The 27,040-nt window shown below is 40.2% G+C and overlaps 2 protein-coding genes across 9 annotated transcripts in view; one reads left to right on the top strand and one right to left on the bottom strand.

Annotated features, from left to right (window-relative positions):
• Positions 1-12,209, top strand: part of MBTD1 (mbt domain containing 1) — a 54,246-nt gene extending 42,037 nt beyond the window's left edge. For all 8 annotated transcript variants that reach the window (XM_038371143.2, XM_043497512.1, XM_038371140.2 and 5 more), the window contains exon 16: positions 10,459-12,209. In XM_038371143.2, the coding sequence (XP_038227071.1) occupies positions 10,459-10,577 (119 nt within the window). In that variant the 3' untranslated portion in view covers positions 10,578-12,209. The remainder of the gene's footprint in view (positions 1-10,458) is intronic.
• A 5,275-nt stretch (positions 12,210-17,484) lies between these two features.
• Positions 17,485-21,635, bottom strand: LOC119842713 (nucleoside diphosphate kinase). The gene is made up of 5 exons (XM_038371156.2): positions 21,441-21,635; positions 20,736-20,868; positions 19,674-19,775; positions 18,419-18,531; positions 17,485-17,737 (listed from the first exon to the last, which is right to left on the bottom strand). The coding sequence occupies exons 2-5, from the start codon at positions 20,862-20,864 to the stop codon at positions 17,620-17,622; spliced, it is 462 nt and encodes a 153-aa protein (XP_038227084.1). The 5' UTR covers positions 20,865-20,868; positions 21,441-21,635; the 3' UTR covers positions 17,485-17,619.
• Between the last annotated feature and the right edge of the window lie 5,405 nt (positions 21,636-27,040).

Here is a 27,040-nt window from a genome sequence, read left to right on the forward strand (position 1 = left end):
GTGCTGAGATTACATTCTTGCTCTTATTCCAAAACATTTAAATGTTAGGTTGGGGAAAATAAATGCTCAAATGCTTCTTGCAATTTTTTTTTAATGTGACTTACGAGGAGTTAATAAGCACAAATTTAGTACTAAAAATATAAAAATGTATTGCTATGTTTGTTGCCCATTTCATATAAAGGAAGCACATAGGAAAAATGTTAACTTTATTGTTTAACATCTACATTGACATTGGATTTCAGAGTCTGTTTGATGTCAGTTGTTGTAATCTAAGCTTTTTGTAGGGTTTTTTAACTGATGTGTAAAGTAATACAGCCTGAGTTAGTCCTGTAAGTGGCTTTAAAAATATATCCTAAAAAAGGGAGATAATCAAAAGGGGAACAGAAATCAGTCAGCATCCTGCTTGGCCTTACCTTCAATAAACCTACTGGTAATTGTATGTTGCTATGCAAACCGCTTACAATGGAGAACATTGGCTCTTTCACTAACATCTGGATTACAAAGAAATGACTCTTATCCTTTCTAGGATTGGTATAGCTCATTGCAAGATCCATTTATCAGGTCATATAGTTCTAATTCCTCAAAACTTTCTGCTGCTACTGTAGGCTAACATCCAGCATTCATATTTTGTGGTGACACTACTTTACAGTGATAACATCCAATGTGTTTTATGTGTAATTGTGTGCATGTGGAATAACGTGTGACAGTTACATTGTGTTTTGCATCTTCAGGTCAATCACTAGATTCTCATCTATCAATATATCCATCACTGATGCTTGCTTTTTATTCACAGTAGGGAAGATCAGGTTGGATTTGTTGTGCACATACCTTGGGTAGATGGTTATTCTGTTCTAAAATGGAACTATAGCATATCAGAATTTCTCAGGATTTTTGAAGGGACAGGACCCTGTAATTATGAGACGATGGATTGCTCCTAATTGTCTCTGATCTTGCCAGTGTGTTTTGATGTAGGTTGCAGTAATTCCCAAATAAGGAAAATGCTGCAAACTTTAAAACCATCGTGTATGCTCCTGTAATGTTTTGGAGACCGTTCTGATTTCAGTATCAACTTGAAATGGATGGAATATTGTACTGGTTTCTTGTGCCGCTAAAGACCGCAGTGATGACAAGTTATCAATTTGCTTTGACAGTTAATGAATAGTATGGTAGCTTACAGTATCCACCAGGACCAGCTGCTTCCTAGTAATTGGTTTTGTTCTGAGGCTACTTAATAGATGATGTGAGCATCTGTTTTTTAAAGCTCTGGTTATACAGACAACTTGATGCTTGATTGTATCACTTCCTTCCTAGAAGAACAAACTGAGGCCCCAGACCTGCCAACCCTTAGTCGCCTATGCCCTGATTAGACAAGAAACTTAATCATATGTGTAACTCTTACCATGAATAGTCCCATTGATTTCAAAGCTTTCTTGAGGGCTGTTCTTTTATGTTAGCCCAAAGTACATTTACTTGATTAGACTGGCAATATCTTAGCATTCATCAGCGTAGCTTTGAGAATAAGTGTAAGCAATGGTGATGCTGAAATGCTGTCATAGCGTTTAAGGCCCTGTTTCTGTAGTGAGGTTCCCCTAGGCATAGGGGCTTGCCCCCAAGAGATAATTTCAGGACCAGGGCCTTGGTTTGGAGGTGAAAACGAAGTAGGGTTTTCTTATATGATGAGGCAAGAATAAATTGAGCATTTGGAGGGAAAATCAACTTATGGAATGAAGATGTGGTATCCGATAACTTGAAGAATTTTTAGAAACAAACAGGTTTGTTTGTTTTTCCAAATTAGAATATTCATTAACATTTGTAAAGCACTATAGAAGTACTAAGTAAGTGGATGGTGGTCTATATAATTAAGATATATGTAGTGAACTAGAAAAAAAAACTCCTCCTTTTTAAGTGGGATTGGTTCACAAACAAAAAAAATTCCTGTCACATTGTGTAAATCTAATAACTGCACTTCTGAACTAGAGACAAAAGTTGTTTCAGTATGTGATCAGAAGATCAGGTGTTGGTTGTGAAATGCAGCTGCTGCAGTAACACTTTGAAGTGCTCCTATTTTATTGGTAAAAAGGATTAGGGCTGGGACACTTTCTTTAATGATTGCTTCATAGCCCGTCCAAGTAATCACTAGAATTCAGAGAATAAAAGCAGAGGGGGGGGAAGTTGTTGAGAGTTGGGATTTTTAACATCCCCCGAAATGAGTGAACTTTGCCATTTCACATCAAGACCCTTATTTTCCAGATTCCAAAGCAGAATGAGGCAGACATTTCTCAGTGACCAGTCTGAGTTACCTAATTCACTTTGACCCAAGCGTTTACTTTAGTTTGACTTGATGTTTAGAGAGGAAGATACCAGTTGTGAAGAAGCCTGTCAGTTTGTCGAGCCTACCCATGGCAGGTGGGGTGCGGAGGAGCTTCTCTGGTGATGAAGAGTTGACTCCTCCTCCATATCGAACCCTTCCAGCACAGACAGCCCCGGAGGCCTTCCAGCCTCCCAGGACTAGCCAAGAGTTCAGTCCCAGCCTCAAAACAGGTAATGAGCACCATCAAAGTCTCTTGGTTACTGCAGAGGGAAATGCTGAACAGGGTGGGGGACAAAGCATGGTCTGGCAAGAAATATGCTGCCTTGTTTACTTGTTCCTGTAAAGTAGGAGGAATAGTCACTTCCACTGGTCCATATCAGTCCACTTCACTGAATTCATCATAAGGGGGCAATGGTTCCCAGGGCAAATATATGGATTCTAGGTCACTGAGGCTTATGGACACTGTGATTTAACTACCATACTGCACTTTGGCAGATCTTTTTAAGTGTGCAGATACTTTCAATTAACTTACTGCATTGTAATATGCAACCCAACATCATTGTTAGAACACTGTGCATTATTCCTTAAAGGCTTGGACACCCTGTGTAACTGGAGAGAAATTTGTGTTTGCAGACAGCCTGTGCATAAGAGAACAGCTGTTTGGAAAAAGAGGTCATTTGAATTTAAGCATAATAGTCTCTTTTTTATATTCAGTGTTCTACAGACGATGGTTGGGTATGAAAAGGAATAAATTTGAAAGGATTTACCCTTTTTAAAACAAATCTGGTTTGTTTGTGTCTCCCTCCCCCCCACCGCATGCTTGCTCCAAAACCAAAAGACTGGTTTTATTTGACAAAAAGAAGTTTTATCCATCTTAATCAGTGAATAGGGAAAACCCTTTAAGAATTCATTTATTAATAATATTGGTCTGGCAGATTAAAACCATCTGAGTCTCTTATGCAAGTCTTGTGGTTTGTATAAGGTAATCCTGGACAGTAGAAGTTAGATGAAAAAAGCTCTGAGATCCTCATGACTGTCTCCCTTCAAACGTAGGATAATCAGATGTATCAGATACTCAAAATATCCTTGACACCTGTTAGGGTGTAGTTTTGCTATCTATCACCAGTTAGTGGTAATATTATTCAAGCACCTTAGATGAGACGCTGTGAACACGATAATGTGGCTTTGGATGTTGATCTAAGATCATTTTCTGACTGGCAGTTTTCTCCCTGGGTTGTTGTGGCCACTTTTATGTTTGGGGTTTGATCATACAAGGAACTGAAGGCACTCAGTACCCCATAGAAGTGCTCAGCAACTCTCAAGATTAGGCCCTCGTTTTTCCAAACAGTGAATTGCTGATTGATATCCAGTCTGCTCTGAATGTTCATTTTCTATCAGAAAAGCTACATCAGGTTCATTTAAAAAATCCCATTGCCCTCTCATCCCAACATCTATGTCTATAGAATTCAATAATACTTCATCTTGCTTCTTTAATAATTGCTTTTGTTCTCTGGCACAGTCATGCTGGTTTTTTTTCTTTTCATCTGTATTTTGAACCTTTAAGAGTTGTATGTGAAATGACTTCTCAGCATTGAAATGTAGCCTTCAGACAGCTCTTTGTTGAGAAAGACATGATCTCTGGGCTGTCAAGGAAAGAAGTTGCTTTCCAAAACCAGTCCCACTTTCTTTATTGACACGTATTATCCCCTAAAGTCAGGGTTGTCTGATTCCTGGCAGGCAGGTTTGTGACATCACATCACACTGGTACAAGGGAGATCAGTATGTGGCTTTCTTGGGTAGCAAGGTACTGAGAGCACTCTGCAGATAGCTCATGAGGAGAGGGAGCACCTTGTGTCTTTCCTTCTGCTCAGAACCTTTCATCAGCTGGATGTTCAATCAAGTGGCTTCATGATTTAAGGCACTATAGCTAAGTATTTATCTCTTTGCTTATCATTCAAGTGGTGTATTATATAGGTGTAGCTTGAACCCATGGTGTTGATAAACTTTTCTTCAGGAGATTTGTTAGCAGGGAAAAATGTTTAAATATTTAACTGTCAGGATCTTCATGCTAATTGAACAGATCTAGGACAAAATGCGAAGCCTACTAACTCACCAGGTATACTTGAAATATTGGGCAAACCCACAAGCATTATTTTAAATACTGGGTAGGATGGGAACTTGACCAAAGCATTTCAAGTTGTAGGAAAGCAATTTGAACCTCTGTGTTTTAGCATTTTCCTAGAGTAGATAGCACAGCATCTCTCTATTAATGATTGTTGTTGCATATTATGTAAAGATATCATGCCTTAGGTGTGCGTGGTCTTCTACAGATGAATAAAGGAAAAGGTCCCTGCTGTACATTAGATGTGACAAAGGGACAGGCAAAAATAAGCAAGGTTTTGGGGGCAGGGTAGGGAGGGAATAGGTTTCCATGGTAGTGAGGTTGCTTGATTTTGTAGGTTTTACATCATGCTCTGCTGCTTTTTTAGCGATTTTTAAAAATATTTTAATGTTTTTTTTAAATTTTATTTTTTATTTAGCACAGGAGTGTATATCACCATGGAAGATGATATAGGACCATAATAAAAGAATAATCAAATGGCTTGTAAGTTTATAGCAGGATTACAAATAGCAACAGGTTTTGGGATTTATTTTCAGATTTCACCACATCAAATTTTTGCATTTGAAAAAACATTGGTGGTGTTAACTTGGTATTCAGTAACTGAAACTTTTTAATGCTTCTCTCATTCATTTGGTCATCAGATAGCCATCAGTTTTTGTATATTAATCAACCTTTTAATGTGGGTACTGCACCTTTAATGAAAACTTTGCCATATTTTCTTTTCAGTGTTCCTGCTTTTCATATATGCTCATATATTGATAAGTATCGCTTTTTTCTTACTCAATCAGATTGCGGGGTTAATTACAACCTATTTGGTACTGCTATCCATAATATCATTCTTCTTTGTGTTTCAGATTTTTTTTTTAAAATAGGAAGATAGAAGATTAAAAACGTATCCTGGGTCTTAAAAATTAATTGCAAATATGCTGCAAACCCTCTATTGTAAACAATTTTTCCTGCCTTTCACTTACAAAAATGACCATGAAAGAAAATGAATTATGAGACGTCTGTGATCTGAAGATAGTACATGTTTAATTCTGCTTAGGAAAAATTAAAGCATGAAATTAAACAGTGAAATTATAGGTTTAAGGTTTTCAGTTAGTAACGAAAATAATGTAACTTGGTTCTGAATGCTGTACATACACATCTGTAGTAAAAGTAGTTTTTTAAATTCAGCCATCTGTTTTGGAAGATGAAGGAGAAAAAATATCCATCTTAATGTTCACAAGATAAGCTGTTCTCCTTGAATGCGAACCGTGAATAGTAACTTAAAATGCTGGTTTTAATTGAAGTCTGCATTTCTCAGCCTGTTCCTGATGGCAACCATCTTGCTGAAGAGTGACTGAATTGATTATGTCAATATCATAGGAGCTGAGCATATGAGAGAAAGTGGATTACTGTTCTCCTTTTAAACTGGTTTAACAGCCAAAACTCCCTTGCTATATATACATTAAGGAACAAATTCTGTTTCTGGAGCTGTCCGTTCCATTAAAGTCCATTGGAGATGTACGCATGTATACCAGGGCAGAATTTGACTCTTCACATTTTATTTAACAATTAAGACCCCCCAATCCTGCGATCGGACCCACTAATATCCAAGGGGCTGTGCTAGTGGATCTAATTGTAGGACCAATTAATGTTAAGACATCCTACACAAACAGGTTGTATATCAGCCTCTCATCCTGAGTAAGCAGAATTTTCCAGACTGCAAGCTTTTTGGGATAGGGTCTGTCACTTACTATATATTTGTATAGCACGTAGGATGATGGGGCTCCAATCTGATTGGCTTCTGATAGCTACTACAGTAGTAGATATTAAATAACAGTAATAAACACAAACATTCACTTTTTGTACCTGTAATTGTCCTTCAGATTGCCGCGAAATGTGCTGGTCCACTGGAAAAGTTAAAGGAAAAATGCTCAGTGACATTTCCCCCCTTCTAAAATGAGCTGAAATGAAATTGAACTAGAGAAATCAGGAAGGCCAAATCACACCTGGAGTTGCAGCTAGCAAGAGATGTTAAGAGTAACGAGAAGGGTTTCTTCAGGTATGTTAGCAACAAGAAGAAAGTCAAGGAAAGTACAGGCCCCTTACTGAATGAGGGAGGCAATCTAGTGACCGAGGATGTGGAAAAAGCTAATGTACTCAATGCTTTTTTTTGCCTCTGTGTTCACGAACAAAGTCAGCTCCCAGACTGCTGCACTGGGCAGCACAGCATGGGGAGGAGGTGACCAGCCCTCTGTGGAGAAAAGTGGTTTGGGACTATTTAGAAATGCTGGACGAGCACAAGTCCATGGGGCCGGACGTGCTGCATCCGAGAGTGCTAAAGGAGTTGGCGGATGTGATTGCAGAGCCATTGGCCATTATCTTTGAAAACTCATAGCGATCGGGGAAAGATCCCGGATAACTGGAAAAAGGCTAATGTAGTGTCCATCTTTAAGAAAGGGAAGAAGGAGGATACTGGGAACTACAGGCCAGTCAGCCTCACCTCAGTCTGCTTCATCTCAGACCCTGGAAAAATCATGGAGCAGGTCCTCAAGGAATCAATTCTGAAGCACTTAGAGGAGAGGAAAGTGATCAGGAACAGTCAGCATGGATTCACCAAGGGCAAGTCATGCCTGACTCATCTAATTGCCTTCTATGACGAGATAACTGGCTCTGTGGATGAGGGGAAAGCAGTGGACGTGTTATTCCTTGACTTTAGCAAAGCTTTTGACACAGTCTCCCACAATAATCTTGCCAGTAAGTTAAAGAGGTATGGGCTGGATGAATGGACTATAAGATGGATAGAAAGCTGGCTAGATCGTCAGGCACAACAGGTAGTGATGAATGGCTCCATGTCTAGTTGGCAGCCGGTATCAAGCAGAGTGCCCCAAGGGTCGGTCCTGGGGCCAGTTTTGTTCAATATCTTGATTAATCATCTGGAGGATGGTGTGGATTGCACCCTCAGCAAGTTTGCAGATTAGACTAAACTGGGAGGAGAGGTAGATACGCTGGAGGGTAGGGATAGGATACAGAGGGCCCTAGACAAATTAGAGGATTGGGCCAAAAGAAATCTGATGAGGTTCAACAAGGACAAATGCAGAGTCCTACACTTAGGATGGAAGAATCCCATGCACCGCTACAGACTAGGGACCGAATGGCTTGGCAGCAGTTCTGCAGAAAAGGACCTAGGGGTTACAGTGGACAAGAAGCTGGATATGAATCAACAATGTGCCCTTGTTGCCAAGAAGGCTAACGGCATTTTGGGCTGTATAAGTAGGGGCATTGCCAGCAGATCAAGGGACGTGATCGTTCTCCTCTATTCGACAATGGTGAGGCCTCATTTGGAGTACTGTGTCCAGTTTTGGGCCTGCCACTGCAAGAAGGATGTGGAAAAATTGGAAAACGTCCAGTGGAGGGCAACAAAAATGATTAGGGGACTGGAACACATGACTTATGAGGAGAGGCTGAGGGAACTGGGATTGTTCAGTCTGCGGAAGAGAAGAATGAGGGGGATTTGATAGCTGCTTTCAACTGCCTGAAAGGGGTTTCCAAAGAGGATGGATCTAGACTGTCCTCAGTGGTAGGGGATGACAGAATGAGGAGTAATGGTCTCAAGTTGCAGTGGAGGAGGTTTAGGTTGGATATTAGGAAAAACTTTTTCACGAGGAGGGTGGTGAAGTATTGGAATGCGTTACCTAGGGAGGTGGTGGAATCTCCTTTCTTTTGAGGTTTTTAAGGTCAGGCTTGATAAAGTCCTGGGTAGATGATTTAGTTGGGGATTGGCCCTGCTTTGAGCAGGGGGTTGGACTAGATGACCTCCTGAGGTTCCCTTCCAACCCTCATATTCTGATTCTAAATCCATACCCACCAAGTTTCTGAGAACCTTGTAATATATTGCTAGCTAGAAGAGACTTTAGCTTTGAGTGATTTTTAAAAACAGCTTTTATAAGCAGAAGACTTATAGGGGGAGATGAAGCACATCAGCCTGAAAGCATCAAAAACCCAGACAGCCCTATGTAAGTATTACTTACTCCTCTACACTTTTCCCAGTTAAGCTGAATTACTGTCCCAAATAAGCAGTCAGTATATAACTGACTAGTTTAGAGAATAGACTGTATCAGCCAAAGTGCATCAGTTCTAAAGGTACAGCAGGCCACTCTCACTCTTGAAGCCCAGCACCCTGAGAAAATTGTTAGATTTCAATCTGAAGAAGAGCTCTGTGAAAACTTGTCCCTCTCATCAGCATAAGTTGGTCCAATAAAAAATATCACATCACCCTCCTTATCTCTCTGATATCCTGGGACCGATACAGCTACACCAACATTGCATACAGATTTCAATCTGTCACTTTGCCAGAAATAATTATAGTAGTGACACGCTTGAAATAACATCTGTTTTTCTTGTTTGGACAAAACTTGCCACATTTGCTCATCAAAATACAATGTGGCATTCCAGTGACATGAGCTTCTTAATTCAATCACTAGTCTTCTATGTGGAAGCAGCATTGCAACAAGATGAAACTTAATTTACCATTTCTTAAAATGACCTTTTATACTAAGATGGTTACTCTAGGCAGATGGCTCAGAAGGGCAGACTTTGTAAAGAAGAAAAAAAAATCCTCTTGGAACTTAAATTATTTTGATATGAAACATGGATATTGGTATTTTAAGAAATCACTTTAATTTTTGCACATCTTACTGGTTGACCCTTTGAGGGTATGTCTACACTGCAAAAAAAGAAAAAACACCCACAGCATCAAGTCTCTGAGCCTGGATCTAGAGACTCAGAATCATGGGGTTTGAACTATGACATTAAAAAATAATAGTGTAGAAGTTCCTGCTCAGACTCTAAGACTCATCCCCTTCACCAGGTGTCAGAGCCAGAGTGGGGAAAATCTACACTGCTATTTTTAGTGCTGTAGCACAAGCCTGAGTCTCTAGGTCCGGGCTCTGAGACTTGCTACAATTTTTTGTTTTGGTTTTTTTTTTTTGGTGTTTTTTTGCAGTGTAGACCTATACATAGATGGATTTACTATGTTTTCCATCATTGTCCAGTATTTGTTCTTCTAAACAGTGGGTAATCGGTTTTCAGTTTGTCATTAGCTTAACCAGAGATATTAATATGGGGTCACTGAGGCTAAAAGTAAACATCGGGGCATTTTGTTAAAGCAAAGTTATTCTATCATTTTGAAGTAATGTTAAGGGTGTAACTTAAAGTGCAGTTATTGTCAGAAAAGTCAAAGCATCTGATTCCTGTGAAGTATCTAAGTCCCAAGAGAAGAAGGCTGGTCAAAGAACTAGACATGAAATCTGGGTTCTACTGTAGCTCTACCACATGCTTCCAATGTGATCTTGGGCATGCTTGACCTCTTAATCTCTTTCTCTGCCTCAGTCTTCCCATCTGTGAAATGGGTTTAATATCTGCCTGCCTCACCAGGGAGCTCATGATTCATTGATGAGAGAGGTGCCTTTAGGGTTTTGACTGGAAGGCACTATAGTAATGTAATGTGTATTAGTGATTGATATATCTGCCCATTTCACTATTAGAACTGTGGAGACAACCCAGCTGTAGAGGTATGAACAGAATTTATTTTGCCTCATGTAGCTTGTCAGCTAAGTTCTGACTATGCAGCCTGGAGATAATGTAAAAGGTACATCTTGGGTTAGGTTGGTGGTTCTTTTCCCCTGGCCGTGATCCCAAGTTAAATTTATAAGCCAGGGAGTAAATGAAAATCATCTTTTGATACAAGCTGAATCTAGACTTACTGAGAAGCAGTTAGTGTGGAACACCCCTTCCCCCCCCCCCCATTTATACATTTTACAGTCCTTTTTCTGATTATAACTGCACTTTAAATCCGCAAGCTGAAGCTATTTTATTTACTATATATATTTGTTTCTTGAAAATTTATCTAAACTTTAGTCTTTTTAATGCTCAGTTTAAAATTGTTAATGGGAAGAAAAATAACATTAGGTTTTAGTTAAACTGAAGGGAATTCTTAATTATTTTTAATTCTTTATGGGTCTTTATCTTTTATTTTTAGTGACTTCACTGCAGCTGAAGGAGGAGTTGCTAGATGGAGAGGAGTATAACTTTCTTCAAGGAGCATCTGATCAGGAAAGCAATGGGTCTGCCAGCTACTACATCAAACAAGAACCATAAGGCAGCTCAGAAATGTGAGGGGCAGGGTGGTGGTGATAGAAAAGTCTTTCTCCAAGACTGACTGATTTTGTTCCCATTTCGATGATACAGTTGCAGAGCTGTACTTGGGGCACTTTGCTAACTGTAGATGAAACTTCCGTTGAAAAATTTTTGGAGGGGCAGGGAAACTATTTTAGTGAAAAATTTTTACAATTTATTAAACAAAAAAATGACATTTTTGTGTTGTATTTGAAGCTTTTGAAAGAATTTTGTAATATTTTCAAATTCAGATCTATTGTGCATTCTTAAACTGAAATTCTAATTTTTTGGTAAAATGAAAGTTTAATTAGCAGGATTATAGGAAACTGTTGGAGGAGGATATAGTTGCAAATACAAATGAACTGTCATTACAAATGAACCTTGTTGGTACAAGTTGGGAGATTTGGGACTTTTGTGAGCTGTATGAGTCACACCTCTGGTTTTTCATTGTGAAAATACTGAACTCCTGACTTTGGGGCATAAAAACATATACATGATTTAAGGGGACCAGCCCTGCCAAGCCTTACTTGTGTGAGTAGCCCAATTTTAATGGAGGTGCTTTCATGAGGTGTGGTATTAACTTTTCAAGATGGTTACTCATTTAGGGCCTGATTCAACACCCATTGACTTCAGTGGGTTTTTGATTGATTGGGCCCTTAATCTTGGGATGCTCAAGTAAATGTTTACTGAGCCCCGTGTTAAACTGGAACTTCACCAGATTCTCTCGTGGAAAATTACATGAAACTAAGTGTTTAAACTAGAAATTCAGGACCTTTTTCCTGTTTTATGTTTAGATGGAAAACATATTTGAGGGAGGAAGGAATCTGAGGGCCTTTTCTCTGGTTTTTATTCCCCAGAAAAATCTAGACTCCTGCTTTCCATATCTTCAAATACTTGGATATGTTGGCATCCTCAAGAGATGTACCAAATGAACTAGAAAAATACTTATTACGAAGGCAAAAATTTAGTCTCAGTTCTGCAGAGGTCTTAGTATTCTGCTGTCCAAGAATATAACAATGAAATTGGGATCTAAAAAATAAAATTTTGCTTTTTGGTAAATTGGACTCATTTAGTTCTAGAAGACTGGAATCCTTCCAGTTTCACTTCAATCATCCCATTATTTTTGACTCTTTAACTGAACAGATTTCTTTAGACATATTAGCAGAAGATTATAGTGACTAACATCAAAATATGAGGATTTTTAATAAATGCTGAATAATTTAATCCCCCTTCCCATTTTTAAATCTGTGGATTTTGGCAGGTGGCCTAATTCTTGGAGTTGATTAGCAGCCTGATTATTCCCACCCCCCGCCAACTCCCTGCAGAGTTGTGACTGGAAGAATGGGCATCGAGAGCTTTAGCTTTTACCAGTAAGGTTCATTAACTAAACTCTCAGGAATAAACTGAATATGTTCTATAAGTGCTTCTGGGTTTTTGGAGGTCCCCTTCAGAGCAGTACAATGATCATCTGACTCTTGACCCATACAGTAGGGCTTAGAAGAAATTAATCAAAATTATTAACTTCTATGGTCCTTCAGCCTAAGAAATGCTTTAACAATATCTGCCCACAGAGCCCCGGGAGACCATTTTTTGGTATATTATTGTTCTGAACTTTAAAAAAATAATGCATAGAAAGTTGAAAACCAGCAATCTGATTATTTTCTAAAATATTGCTCTAACTTTGGGTAGAAGCATTGTTAATATGCACAGGTTTACCTCATTCTATGCAAGAGGGGATGATGATGATGTGTACTACTGAAAGTAAAACTAGTCCTGTATAGTGTAGGAATGTATGAAAACCTTTTCTCCTCTCCCCCAGTCAATTTTTTGTAATATTGACCCCTTTTTGACAACTGTTTTCTCATATGAGCAAAAGCTGGTTATCAGGTGTGAAATATCGGTGAGTTCAGGTGGAAAAGCTATTTTAGCTCTAAAATATCCATATTAAAAGGACTCTGTCAAGGTTGACCAGCTTCAAATTTACTCCCTTTAGTCCCCAGTCCCTCCAATTCATTTAAGTTTATTTAAAACGCAAAAAAAAAAAAAAAAAAAAATCGGAGCCTTCCAAAACAAGGGCTGCAATGTAGTTTTACAATCCCAGTTCTTGGTCAGAGGGATGTAAAAGCAAGTCCAGGATTTTGGATTACATATGCTTGAAACAAAAGCATTTTGGTGAGCCTCTGTCACACCAAGTACGGTCTCTGTCACCTATCAAAAAGTCAGATTCTGCCGGTACTTCCTCAGGTTGGTTAGTACTTGAATGCATTGATTTTACTGGGACTAGTCGCACGTAATATAAAGAACTACTCAATGTGAGCAAGGCTGGCAGAATTGGGTCTGCAGAGCACAAGGGATGCATGAGATGCATCTGCTTTCATAAAGCCTCTACTTCCATAGAATAACATTTAAGCCATGTCTGTATTCTGGCTAAATTGGCACTGCTGCGATCGATGCAATAGTGTCAATTTAGCGGGTCTGATGAAGGCAAGCTACATCGATGGCAAAGTGCTCTCCCATCAGACTCTGTATGCCACTTCCCTGAGAGGCGGAAGGTAAGTCGGCAGCAGTGTGTCTCCCGTTGACGTAGTGCAGTGTAGACACCACTTGTAAGTTGACCTAAATTACAACTGAAGTAGCGTAACTTAGATCGATTTACAGCATTAGTGTAGATTAGCCCTAGTGACACAAGTAGCCCAGTTGACTTCAGGAGGACCACTGTTGTATGAACATGGGTTAATGTGAAAAGGAGTTGTGGAATTGGGCCCATAGTTAGCAAGTCAAATCATGATGGCAAAAAATCCAGATTCCTGGACTCGTGTTTGTTTCCCATCTTCAGAACTTGGATTATCCAGACTATTATAACCCTGATTTTGGCTAGATTTTAAGGGGAATCTTTTTGGATTTTTTTTTTATAGTAAAATGCACTTGTAGGGGGAGGGGTGGAGAATTTTGGGAGTCTGTCAGCCTTTATAATAATCCTTGAAAATAGTTATCTGCAAGCCAAATTCCACCGTTCCAGATACACATGCTGACTTTGATGGGAATTTCATGTGTATTTGAGGGTGGAATTTCAGTCTGGTTTCGCGAAAAGAAAGGATTACTTGTGGCACCTTAGAGACTAACACATTTATTTGAGCATAAGCTTTCATCCGATGAAGTGAGCTGTAGCTCACGAAAGCTTATTTGTTAGTCTCTAAGGTGCCACAAGTACTCCTTTTCTTTTTGCGAATACAGACTAACACGGCTGCTACTCTGAAGTCTGGTTTCTGAATCCAAAGAATACTTAAATCCTTCACCTACCTGTCAAGTACAGTGAAACCTGTCCTAAGCAAAGCATATAAGGAATCGCCTAAAATCACATGCTTGGGAGAGGTTTGTTTATGTAAAAGTTGAGCAACATTGTACCAGATTCATACTTGCAGTGGTCTTTTAAAGTGATTTCTTAAAACAGTGGGGTTACCTGTTGGCAGTGGTGTCTTTAGTACAGGCTTCACTGTATATGTACTAGTATTAATTAATAACATGGTTCAAAGAATTTTCTTCTTTCATTCTCCTGTGAACCATGTTACTTGGCTAAAAGAAAGGTGAGGTGTTAGAGGTCTTAAATCTCCATTGATGTCTAAGTTGGGGATCAAACAGTCATTTCAATATTTGGCATAGCAAGTTTTTATAACCAAGGGGTAGTGCAAATAACTAAATTTACCTTGTAACTGCCCCCTTCTTTTATGACTCAGAATTTTACTGCTGACCTTGATTTTGTTGTTTTAAATGCAACTTCTTAACCTTTTCCTTGCTGTGTATAAGGAAAGCTAAAGCAGTTATCAATTTCTTGTTTTACGGATACTAACACGGGTTTCATTGTTTGTTTGTTTTTTTTATTATTATTATTATTGTTGTTGTTTTTATGTGATGTGAATACCCTCTCCCACCAATATTTGTACTATGGTGCTAATATATATTTGGTAACAATCCTTTATTGGGAAGGGATTAAAAAACTGTGATTAAGCTGAATTTTTCCTTCTAATTTTCATATTTAAAAAAATTGGTCACAGCCATTTATACAACAGAAAGCATCAGCTTTTGCCCTTGAGACAATATATTGGGGTGGGAATCAAGATGAAATGAATAGGGTTTTTACATCATTTCTGTATGTATTTGATATATAGATCAATATCTGTACAAATTTAATCTTTTATTTTCTTGGTAATTTGTGTGGTCAATGAGAGAGTTTTTAAAACTTTCTCATGAAATGTATATAACTAAGTGAAAAATGCTTTTGGAGAAATTAATGTTACTTTCATTTTTACCAGACTGCAGATTTTCAGCATGGATGTGAAAAGCATTAAAATTATAACTTTGTGTACAAGATGAAAATAATTCACTAAATTTGCCTTTTTTACACAAAATAAAAATGTTAAAATAAGACCATCTGGATGGTAATTTTTTTATTTTTTAATTGAGGTATATATTCAAATACATTGGTGTCTTTATTTGGCCCATTACAAATAACAGAACTGAAATATAGAAATCAGTTAATCAAATCTATTTTTAAATATACTTTAAGTTACACCTCAGTTATTTTTGAAAACTTTGCTTTTCAATGGGAATGAAAACTTATCACTTTTCCTTTTAAGATACCATATACACAGTGCAGGTTTCATTGCTGGAACTTGTGAGGGGGGAGGGATTTTATCTTTGAGAGGGAAGCTTTTGAAAGTTGCCACAAGTCATATCAGACCTTTCACAATTCTACACTATTGAGCAGTCCTTGCCAGTTTTGTCTAAACTGTGATTTAGCCACCAGTGTAGCTGCACCACTGCCAGCACAATTGACATTAGTGCAGTGTGATTTGCAACCAGTGCTACTTAGCCTAGTGGGGTGCATTGGAGCAGTAAGACTGTGCTAGTGCTAATCATGATGTAGTAGGGTACATGTGCATTTGCAGTGGTATGTAGAATAGAGATACTGTACCGCCAACTAGCACAGGAACAAATAGCAGTGTAGACGGTGAGTAATGGCTTAAGTGCAAATCTGTGGAATTTACTTGTTTCTACAGAACTGTTTATAAAAAAAAAATTCCAGCTTTCACTGGAGGAAAAAAGCTGTTTGTATCCTCAGTTGTGAAGATAAATAAAGGAGAAGGGAGCACAAACTTAGTGCAGCATTGTCTTCAAGGCTATGCAGGCACCCTGAAACAACTGGGCAATGTAACCTGCTCCAAGCAGCTAGAGGGCTATTTCCTCTAAAAGCTACACATGGTAGTCCACCAGTACATGAAACTGAAAATATGGGGACAGTCTAAAAACTGAATTCACTATTAAAAGTAAACTAGTTACTATACTGACTGGATTTTTCATATTAAAGTCTATCAGACTTCGCTTATTTGAAAGTGCTAGAAAATTGAGAATTTCTGCTAGAGTACCACTAAACATAAGTATATAGTTGCAGAATACATGGGACATTGGCTGTCACATCAAATTGTTTGATATTGTTTGAGCCCAGTTCGGTTTACAAATATCTCTTGAAAAATCCATTAGAGCTAAATCACCAAGTGCCTTAACTGTATGGTTTAAGTGATGTAGTTGGCTAGTACAGCATGTTCCCTGTTGGCCTTCATTACTAAGGGTGCCATAAGGCTTTATCATAGCATAAGAACAGGGCAAGTTTATCAAATGTCATACTATTCTGCTATAACTATGTCCTACGGGAGACAGTATGGTCCTATGAACAGGAGCACTGAAATGGCAGTCAAGAGACTTGGGTCATATGCTGTCACTTCAGAGAGTCAGTTATCCCTGTGCCTCATAAAATGGAAATACTTATTTTACTCAATGTGCTGTGACATCTACAGCTTCATAGTATAGTGGATGGACCTGTTCCTTTGAATATTTTCTTATAAGTATGATCACCCCTGTAGAAACTGTTCAATCCATATGAGATACTCCAAGCAAATTTTCTGTCACCCACTCTATACCTGAGTTTGGGAGCTTTTCAAATCAGTGTCTTGTATGTAATTTTGCCAGCATGGTGCTGTAATGGTTCAGCTTCTCACTGCAGGGAATTCATGCCTTAGCCATTCTGATAAGGGTATCTGATCCTGCCTGCTAGTACTATTGATTAAGATCTTTCAGAAAGCTCATGTTAAGCTCCTGAGTTGTTTACCCCATCACTAGATTACAAACAGATGCAATGTATGGGTCAAGATTCAATCCTATTCTCATTATTTGCTGCACAACAGGTATGTGCTATTAGTTTCAAAAATCGCCATTACAATCAGATGTCCACACGAGTCTGGTTACCACATGCTACGTATTCACTTTACGTCCTCTAATAGAGCATCAGTTTATTAACTGAATTATTTTAGTCTTTGGAGGTCTAATTTAAAATATTGTCTTAAAGCACTCATGAAGTGGTAGTTCTATAATGTAGAGCATAGACTATAGTAATGCTACACACAGGTTTACACAGACTGACAAACAGGGCAAAAGTGTAATGATTTTTCTGACTGGTGCCTCAGCTTGTGTAAAACTAATATAAGCAAGGATATGTGCTTTTAAGTATCAGTAGATACCATGAGAGAGAACTAATGTGCTTCCTTCACCCTCTGCTTTCACTGTAGCCAACAAACTGCAAAAGCTGGGGAGCAAAGGGGCAGGCTGAAGGAAGACTCAGAGTCGTCTCAGGTTGCGATGAGAAAAATTTATGTGGGCAGCTGACACATACGTTTTCAGCACCATAACAGATGTACAGTAAGTTATTTGGTTTCGTTTTGAACAAGTTTTCAGAGAAGTTTCCTGAACGTGGATTTCATTTTGTCCCCACAAGCAAAGTTGTACTACTCCATGCATACTTAAGTATATTTTTCCAGTGAATACAGACTACGTAGAAAGTTTCCATAACCTATTTATTTGATCAACTTTACAGCACTATGTAAAAGGTAATCATAATAGTTGCTCCCAGGTCAATAGCTGCTGGAATGAGATGCTGTGTTCAGAAGGCACAATTCATTAGAGAGATTTCGTTTTACTCATAGATCCAGTCATGAGCACAAGCTTTGAAATCAACAAGCTCTGTGGGCTGAAACCACAGCTTGATCTCTTTCTGAGCACTTTCTACCGAGTCACTGCCATGAATGATGTTCCTGTGAAGAAAGCCAATCAAAATTTCAAATAAGGTTTCAATAGCTTTAGCAACTGTTAGTAACTTGTCCATATGGACAGAAGAGCTGGAGATTCATCTACTGCAGAAAAACTAGAGCTTGTGGTAAAGCTCTTAAATTCACACTCACGCTCTCTCTCCGAATAGAATCGGGACCTAACAGAAAGTTCTACTAAACACAACAAACTATTAACAGCACCACCGTGACCTGATTATCATTTTTCATCTAGTTCTGATATACAAAGCATCTTGGGTTTTTAACTGTACAAGTAACCTTCTCATTAATTTGTAGGACACAATCCAAACTCCACTTCAGACTAGGATTCTTATGTCTAAGTACCTAAGCTTTCCAGAAGGCAACATGAAGTTCATCCTATGCCAAACTGGATCACTAAAAAGGAAACAGTGCAGCCACATTAAAATAGCTTGATGTATCATGGATTTATTTTCTCTATACATAATGTATATGCATAGGTGAAAACATACCCATTCATGTCTTTCCCTGAAAGCTATCTGCTGACTATGCACAATTTCTGCTCTTAAAAGATTTTTGTTTGAGTTTTTTATTCAAATGATGCTTACAATGAAAGCAGTAAATATACTTATCTTGTAACTGTGGAAAAATATTTAGAAAAGTCAATTTTATAATAATTTCAGCACCAACCTTCCCACTTGAATGCAGAAGTCACCACGGATTGTACCAGGTTTAGAGTCTGCAGGATTAGTCTCTCCCAGCATAACTCTGCCAGTTTTAACCACATTGAGACCTTCCCAAACCTACAAATAAAAAATACATACATTATTCCATACCCATTCAAGGCATCACAGAAGATTCACCTGTATAAATTAAATTGCTAAAGGGAAGACAAGGAACAAGAGAAAATTATAAAATAAAAGGTTACAATTATTTGTAAGTTACATTTGTTTCACTGGTTATCTTTCACTGTGATAAGGCATGATATTAGACAGCATCAGAATGGCTACTGGTTATCAGAACATATCTGAAAGAAGTGAGATTTTCAAGAGAAGAAGGTCTGGCCTAAAGAACAATGGACACACTTCTTGTTAACACCAATCTAGTTAACAGAAGCTTACGGAGAGAAGAATACTTTATTTCCACTCCTGAGTGGCTCTCACATAGATGCCACTTGAAAACCTCTAATGAAGTGGCCTGCAATTAGCATCTTTAAATAGTTCAGACTCCCTGGAGCTAATTAGGCACAAAACAGTGAAAACTCAAACACACACACCGTTATATCGGTTCACATAACTGTTTAAGAATTAAGGTAGAGACTTTCAAAGTAGTCTAATTGTAAAGTTATCTGAAGTGTTTAAATCCCCTGGGCTGCCTTGGAAATCTCAACCAGTTACTACTTCACCTGCTAGGCAAATTTCAGGACTCTATACAGCCCTCCTGTTTCCCTATAATCCAGAAATCACTATGAATGGCAGGTAATCACAATGAAGTCATCATGTTCTACTCATGGGAAGTGGGGAAGGCTTTTCAAGTCAAGTTTTGTAAACAGACTGTTACATAAAAATTTCATAGCTATTTTATAAACACCACCAGGGGTATTCTTCAGTTGTTTCATCTGCTATACAACTATTGACATATAAACTAGCAGTTTTCTTCAAATTTCTTACTACTGCACCACTTCCAGCGCAGCTCTACTAATGCAGGTGTGTAGACCGCCATTCAGAAGTGCTCTGGGCAGCACTGGATGTTGTGGAAATTGTTTTGTTTTCTTTTACCACTTTATTTTATATATTGGGAGAGTGTAATTTAAAAAGAAATTGTTTTTAAAGCTGTAAAATGTCCACAGATGCTAACAATTAAAAAAGTAGTTTACATAATTAGAAGAAAGATACCTAGCCATGTCCTGCACAATATATATTTAAGTAAATAAAATGCTTCTCACCATGGCCACAACAGGTCCAGAATTCATGTATTTAACTAAACCAGGGTAGAATGGCCGATCTTTCAGGTCAATGTAATGTTGTTTTAGAAGGTTTTCGGAAGCCTTTAAAGAAAAGTTGAATGAGAGATTTTGAGAGCAACGTTTAAAAAAAAAAATAAAATTTAAAAAGAAGCAGCACCCCATTACAACATCAATGATGAGATGGCTTCATATCAGTCATGAAATAAATATCAACAGCAAGAAGTTTGCTTCTGCAAGCTAATTACATTCATTCTGTATTTTACATGCAGAACAACTCAGAACAAGTTTTGTCTAATTTTCTTTATTGACTTTAATAAAGAATTTACATTGAGGCATGTTCAATACCTTGAGCTCTTTGTTAAACTATGATTTCTTCTTTATATTAGTTTATGGCTGTGGAAAATAAGTATGAATACGAGACATCTGGAAGATTGCATTTCCTGATGTAACCTTCCAGTCATGGTCATTTTTGCTTACTTAACATTAGGTTGTATTAATTTAGGCCAAGTCTGGTGTACCTTCCTTTCAGTTGTCTCTAGTCATATCAAACCATGACTACAACCTTCTGTTTCACAAGAAATAGAAGAGACCCAGTGTAGTTATGGTTTGATATGACAAGACACATATGAAAGGAAGCTACACCAGACAGAGCCTAAATTAATACAATTCTTTCACATTTTCTGTTCTGTTCAGTTACATTCATCCACTTCATGGATGTGTGGGAAAATCTGGCCTGGTATGTGTACTTATATCTGAAAAAAAAGGTACAATAAGCAGGTCAACTCTTGCGAGGACTGGACTACAGGTTTTCACTTTGCCAACTCCTTGATGCGGGAAAAACAATGCGGGAGAATGAAGCTTCTGTATCGTTCATCTTGAGGGCTAGGATTTGCAAGTAAAAATAAGAGAAAGAAAGAAAGAAAGAAAGAAAGAAAAGCCACGTATCCTAATAACAAATGGACTTATATCGCAAAGAATTGCGGGGAGCTGTGGGAACACTAATTAAGCCTCACAACAAAAAGGGGGGGGGGGGAACCTTACATGCATGAATTTCATGGCCACCAGGCGGAAGCCCTTCTGTTCAAACCGTTTGATGATTTCTCCCACCAGGCCCCTCTGGACTCCATCAGGCTTGATGGCAATGAAAGTGCGTTCGCTATTAGAAGCCATTATCCTGTGAAAGGAAACGGGCAGCGGTGAGAGAAGGGCGGCGACAGCGCAGCTGGAGCCAGCTTTGCCGCACTCGGGTCCCGATTAACAGACCTGCCCGGGAAGGGGACTGCAATCGCCCAGGGAGTGGCCTCCAGGTCGGCAGTGCCCAGGGAGGCCACTTACCGGGACTCTGATTCCAGACACGTGCGCGATCCACCCGCTAGCCCCTGCTGGCCCCTTCTCCCTGGCCCCCATTCACTCCCGCCCATGCCCCCTTAGTCCTTACCGCAGTGCCCCCCCCCCCGCCTTAACAAGCCAGACCGCCACTGACGCGCCCTCCCCTTCTCGCCCCCCGCCCAGGGGCCACGTGGTAGCTGGGATCCCCCGGCTCTTCTTCCCACGTGTCGGCCGCTCCGTTCCTCTTCACCGCAGCGGGGGCCCGGCGAGCCGGCCCAAGGGCGGCCGCTCAGCCCCCCGCCGGGCTCCCTGCTCCGATGGCCCCGCTCTGGCGCGCAGCCCAGGCCCCGGCTCAAGGGGCGTCGCCTCCCCTCCAGGTCTGGGCTCAGCCTCCTTCCCCCGCAGCCCCGGCCTCACCTCCCTGGAGCTGCTAACGCCGCGGCCGAGCTGCACACCGGCCTGCGCCTCAGCCTCCACCGCGAAAGAGGAGGAGCGAGGTCGGGTGGAGCCGGAACCCCCCGTCGGCGGAGAGGGGCTGGCCTTCCTCCCTGCGGAACATGGCGCCTTTAGAGCCCGCCCTCATGCCCAGCGAGGCCTGCAGGTCTGGGGCTTCACAGAAACCTGCCCCCCCCCCCCAGCAGCTGTGGGGGCCGCCCCCCGCCTGGCGACGGAGCACAACCCTGCTGCTCCCAAAACGCCTGGCTAAGGGGGATGAGAGAGACCCCAGGCCGAAGGGGGTAAGGTCGTGGCTAAACTAGGGGCGGAGGGGAAGCGGGCTGGGGGGGCTGGCAGCTGCTCAAGGGGGTGGGGCCGTGGGGCTGAGGCTTTGACCGGAGGGGACAAGAACCAAACCAAGGGGGTGATGGATAGAGGCCAGACTCAGGACAAAGGGTGCTAGGAGCAGGGTGAAGGGGAACTAGAAACAAGGCAGGCATGGGATAGCCCCATTACCCTAAAAGCCTGGCTAGAAACTCTACACATAGTGATTGTGGACTTTACAAAAACTAGACAAAGCCATTTACAACACGCACTTTGCTTTTCTACAAAAGAAAAAGGACACTAAGCTATCTAAACTACTGCATGCCACAAGGGGCCACAACAGTGGTTCCCGTAACCCACCCAGCAATATTGTTAATCTGTCCAACCATACTCTTAGCCCAGCAGAAGAATCTGTCCTATCTCGGGGCCTCTCCTTCTGCCGCTCCACCCCCATGAACATGATATTGTTCTCTGGTGACCTAGAATCCTATTTTCAATGTCTCCGACTCAAGGAATATTTCCAACACACCTCTGAACAGCATACTAACCCACAGAGATCTTCTTACCAACACTACAAAAAGAAGGATTCTGGGTGGACTCCTCCTGAAGGTCGAAACAACAGACTGCACTTTTACATAGGTTTCAGAGTAGCAGCCGTGTTAGTCTGTATTCGCAAAAAGAAAAGGAGTACTTGTGGCACCTTAGAGACTAACAAATTTATTAGAGCATAAGCTTTCGTGAGCTACAGCTCACTTCATCGGATGCATTTCCATGCAATGCATCCGATGAAGTGAGCTGTAGCTCACGAAAGCTTATGCTCTAATAAATTTGTTAGTCTCTAAGGTGCCACAAGTACTCCTTCACTTTTACATAGAGTGCTTCCGCCGACGTGCACAGGCTGAAACTGTGGAAAAGCAGCATCACTTGCCCCATAACCTCAGCTGTGGAGAACGCAATGCCATCCACAGCCTCAGAAACAACTCTGACATCATAATCAAAAAGGCTGACAAAGGAGGTGCTGTCGTCATCATGAATAGGTCGGAATATGAACCAGAGGCTGCTAGGCAGCTCTCCAACACCACTTTCTACAAGCCATTACCCTCTGATCCCACTGAAGGTTACCAAAAGAAGCTACAGCATTTGCTCAAGAAACTCCCTGAAAAAGCACAAGAACAAATCTGCACAGACACACCCCTAGAACCCCAAGCAGGGGTATTGTATCTGCTACTCGAGATCCATAAACCTGGAAATCCTGGATGCCCCATCATCTCAGGCATTGGCACCCTGACAGCAGGATTGTCTGGCTACGTAGACTCCCTCGTCAGGCCCTACGCTAGCAGCACTCTTTGAGACACCACTGACTTCCTGAGGAAACTACAGTCCATTGGTGATCTTCCTGAAAACACCATCCTGGCCACTATGGATGTAGAAGCCCTCTACACCAACATTCCACACAAAGATGGACCACAAGCCGTCAGGAACAATATCCCCGATGATGTCATGGCAAACCTGGTGGCTGAACTTCGTGACTTTGTCCTCACCCATAACTGTTTCACATTTGGGGACAATGTACACCTTCAAATCAGCGGCACTGCTATGGGTACCCGCATGGCCCTACAGTATGCCAACATTTTTATGGCTGACTTAGAACAACGCTTCCTCAGCTCTCGTCCCCTAATGCCCCTACGCTACTTGCGCTACATTGATGACATCTTCATCATCTGGACCCAGGGAAAAGAAGCCCTTGAGGAATTCCACCATGATTTCAACAATTTCCATCCCACCATCAACCTCAGCCTGGACCAGTCCACTCAAGAGATCCACTTCCTGGACACTACAGTGCTAATAAGTGATGGTCACATAAACACCACTCTATACCGGAAACCTACTGACTGCTATACTTACCTATATGCCTCCAGCTTTCATCCAGATGACACCATGCAATCCATTGTCTACAGCCAAGCTCTACAATACAACTGCATTTTCTCCGACCCCTCAGACAGAGACAAACACCTACAGATCTCTATCAAGTGTTCTTACAACTACAGTCCCCACCTGCTGAAGTGAAGAAACAGATTGACAGAGCCAGAAGAGTACCCAGAAGTTACCTACTACAGGACAGGCCCAATAAAGAAAATAACAGAACGCCACTAGCCATCACCTTCAGCCCCCAAATAAAAGCTCTCCCGTGCATCATCAAGGATCTACAACCTATCCTGAAGGATGACCCATCACTTTCACAGATCTTGGGAGACAGGCTAGTCCTTGCTTACAGACAGCCCCCCCAACCTGAAGCAAATACTCACCAGCAACCACACGCCACACAACAAAAACTAACCCAAGAACCTATCCTTGCAACAAAGCCCGTTGCCAACTGTGTCCACATATCTATTCAGGAGACACCATCATAGGGCCTAATCACATCAGCCACACTATCAGAGGCTCGTTCACCTGCGCATCTACCAATGCCATCATGTGCCAGCAGTGCCCCTCTGCCATGTACATTGGCCAAACTGGACAGTCTCTACGTAAAAGAACAAATGGACACAAATCAGACGTCAAGAATTATAACATTCAAAAACCAGTCGGAGAACACTTCAATCTCTCTGGCCACTCGATTACAGGTCTAAAAGTTGCAATTCTTCAACAAAAAAACTTCAAAAATACTCCAACAAGAGACTGCTGAATTGGAATTAATTTGAAAACTGGACACCATTACATTAGGCTTGAATAAAGACTGGGAGTGGATGTGTCATTACACAAAGTAAAACTATTTCCCCATGTTTATTCCCCCCCACCACTGTTCCTCACATGTTCTTGTCAACTGCTGGAAATGGCCCACCTTGATTATCATGACAAAAGGTTGTTGTTTTTGTTTTTTTTCCTCTCCTGCTGGTAATAGCTTACCTTACCTGATCACTCTCATTACTGTGTGTATGGTAATACTCATTGTTTCATGTTTTCTGGGTATATAAAATCTCCCCACTGTATTTTCCACTGCATGCATCCGATGAAGTGAGCTGTAGCTCACAAAAGCTTATGCTCAAATAAATTTGTTAGTCTCTAAGGTGCCACAAGTGCTCCTTTTCTTTTTGCAGATACAGACTAACATGGCTGCTACTCTGAAACCTATGGTAATCACATTTTCCTGGACAGACAATGAAGCAACCTTACAAGGGAGGGTCTCAGCTTGGGAGGTCACTTATGCCTTTCTCTAAGGCTAGCACTTGAGCTGGCTATGGCTGTGAACCACAGTAAGATCTGATTTCACAACAACAAACCTTCAAATGTTTAAAGGCTGTTCAGTTATCCCAGCACAATCTTTTAACAATAGACATTTGTCTTGAAATTTCAGTCCTGCATTCTTAACACCTTTTGTTTTGAGATGGTTGATTTCTGCCACTGTTTTAGTGAAGCTGCTTCTTCCAAATTGCACTGTCAGAAGCACTGCATCTTACAATTGCTCGAAATTACATCATCCACAAAGAGGTAATGTCAAGTGCCCAGAGGCCAGGGATAGGACTGGTCCAGATTCTTTTGTTATCACATAGGAGAATGAAGCTATAGTTGCAGTTTAAAAGTAAGAATAGTGAAAAGTGTAAGAACCAGGACTAGAACTCATCAGGTCCTAGTTCCTACAGCTGTGATTAGACCAATAGACCTAGCAGTAGGTTGCAGTTTATTAATTACTGTTATTCTTGCTGGGCTCTGTACAGACAGTGTAGAATAAGTATAAAATTTAAAGCAATAAAGTAAATTTAAGTTTGGTTAAGGAGCAATGTATGTGTTGTAAAGTCAACAGAGGCCCTAACTAGCCAGTAAAAGGAAAGCCTTGAAAATAAGAAGTGATAAGGTTAGAAGGAATAAAGTAGGGAAGATGTCTGGTTCAAAGAATAACTAATGAGAGAAATGGAAGTTTCTAAAAAGAAGGCCCCTGACATATAGGGGGTAACTGCTTAAAATGAGCCACCATGGCCCTTCCCCAACCCACACTCAGGTGTTAAAGCCTATGTGAACCCAGATGCAATGGGAAAACTGTTGAACAGCAAGAAGGCAGGAAGGAAAGGCCTTGGGAAGAAAATAGATAAATTCTTAAAAGTTCATTTTTAATATCTGCCTGACCACGTTGGAGCTGACCAATATGGGTGTAAGCATCTCCGGGTTTAGCTAGTTTGTAAGTATATTGATCACGTTTATAAATGTTTTGTTTCTCTGTGGCTGTAGTAAATTGCTTATTGTTTAAGCCTTTTTAGGCATGTTTAATGTATAATTTAGCCTTTGCATTTAATAAAAGAATTTATAATTAAATTAGTGTTTTGTGGTTTCCCTCATTAATATTAATAATTTCAAATATTTTTAATAATTACAACACATAGAAAACACCATTTCTACCCCTAGATTTACTCTAACCAATTACAGTTGTAATACTGCATAAACTTACAGTATTTAATCGGTTTATATTTAGTTGCTTTCAAGATTAATCCGGATTTCTGTCTAATCTAAATATGTGCTTAATCCAGTTACTAAACTATGAACTTGGAAATGCTAATTCAGTCACCTCAGATGTGGCAAGTATTCCATTTCTCCAGAAGAACCTGGTCTTCACTGATCTCCCCTTCTCGTTCATTTCTGTCTATAGACGCTGGAAGGCAATTCAAAACCCTTTGACAACGTTCCCTTCTCTGGATGTATCCGATCTCTCCTTGAATTCTCAACTAAATTCTGGGAACCCTTCCTGTCTCAGTTTACCTGTATAATCTGATCATTTGTATCCCTCCACAGAGTTTACCGTATTTTATAATATGCATATTTCTGTGTCTTAATATATTACATTGAACTACATTGGCATAGATTACATAGTTTAGGAGTGTGGTCTAGTGAGGATCAAGACTCTAAGGTTTTCTTCATCATTTGCCTCTGATTTACTGTGTGACTTCATGCAAGTCACTTAACTTCTGCCTCATTTTCCACATTGATAAAATGGAGGTAATGATACGTCCCTACATTTTGAACAGTGCTTTGAGATCTTTGAATGAAAAGTGCCATAAGTACAGTGTTGTTTATTTATTTGTTGTTTGTAAAACACTTTGAAGTCATATGATGCATTCAAAGTGCAAAACATTTTATTACTCATTATTCACCCATTTGTGTTTTGCAGTGTCTGCTGATTTGTTTTCCCTGTTGTGCTCCTTAAGCCAATTTGCTATTCAAATTTGTAATCTTGTTTTTTCTGTCTCTTCATTTTCCTTTTTTATTCA

This window comes from Dermochelys coriacea, chromosome 14 (assembly GCF_009764565.3).
Source record: "Dermochelys coriacea isolate rDerCor1 chromosome 14, rDerCor1.pri.v4, whole genome shotgun sequence".
Classification (NCBI taxonomy): domain Eukaryota; kingdom Metazoa; phylum Chordata; order Testudines; family Dermochelyidae; genus Dermochelys; species Dermochelys coriacea.

Bases quoted from the DNA above. Each gene is read 5' to 3' on its own strand.
- LOC119842713 (XM_038371156.2), bottom strand. From the start codon at position 20,864: ATGGCTTCTAATAGCGAACGCACTTTCATTGCCATCAAGCCTGATGGA. The intron at 19,776-20,735 runs GTAAGGTTCCCC...TTTTCTTTAAAG, and splicing joins TGGCCATGAAATTCATGCAT to GCTTCCGAAAACCTTCTAAA. The intron at 18,532-19,673 runs GTGAGAAGCATT...TTTTATTTGTAG, and splicing joins CTGGACCTGTTGTGGCCATG to GTTTGGGAAGGTCTCAATGT.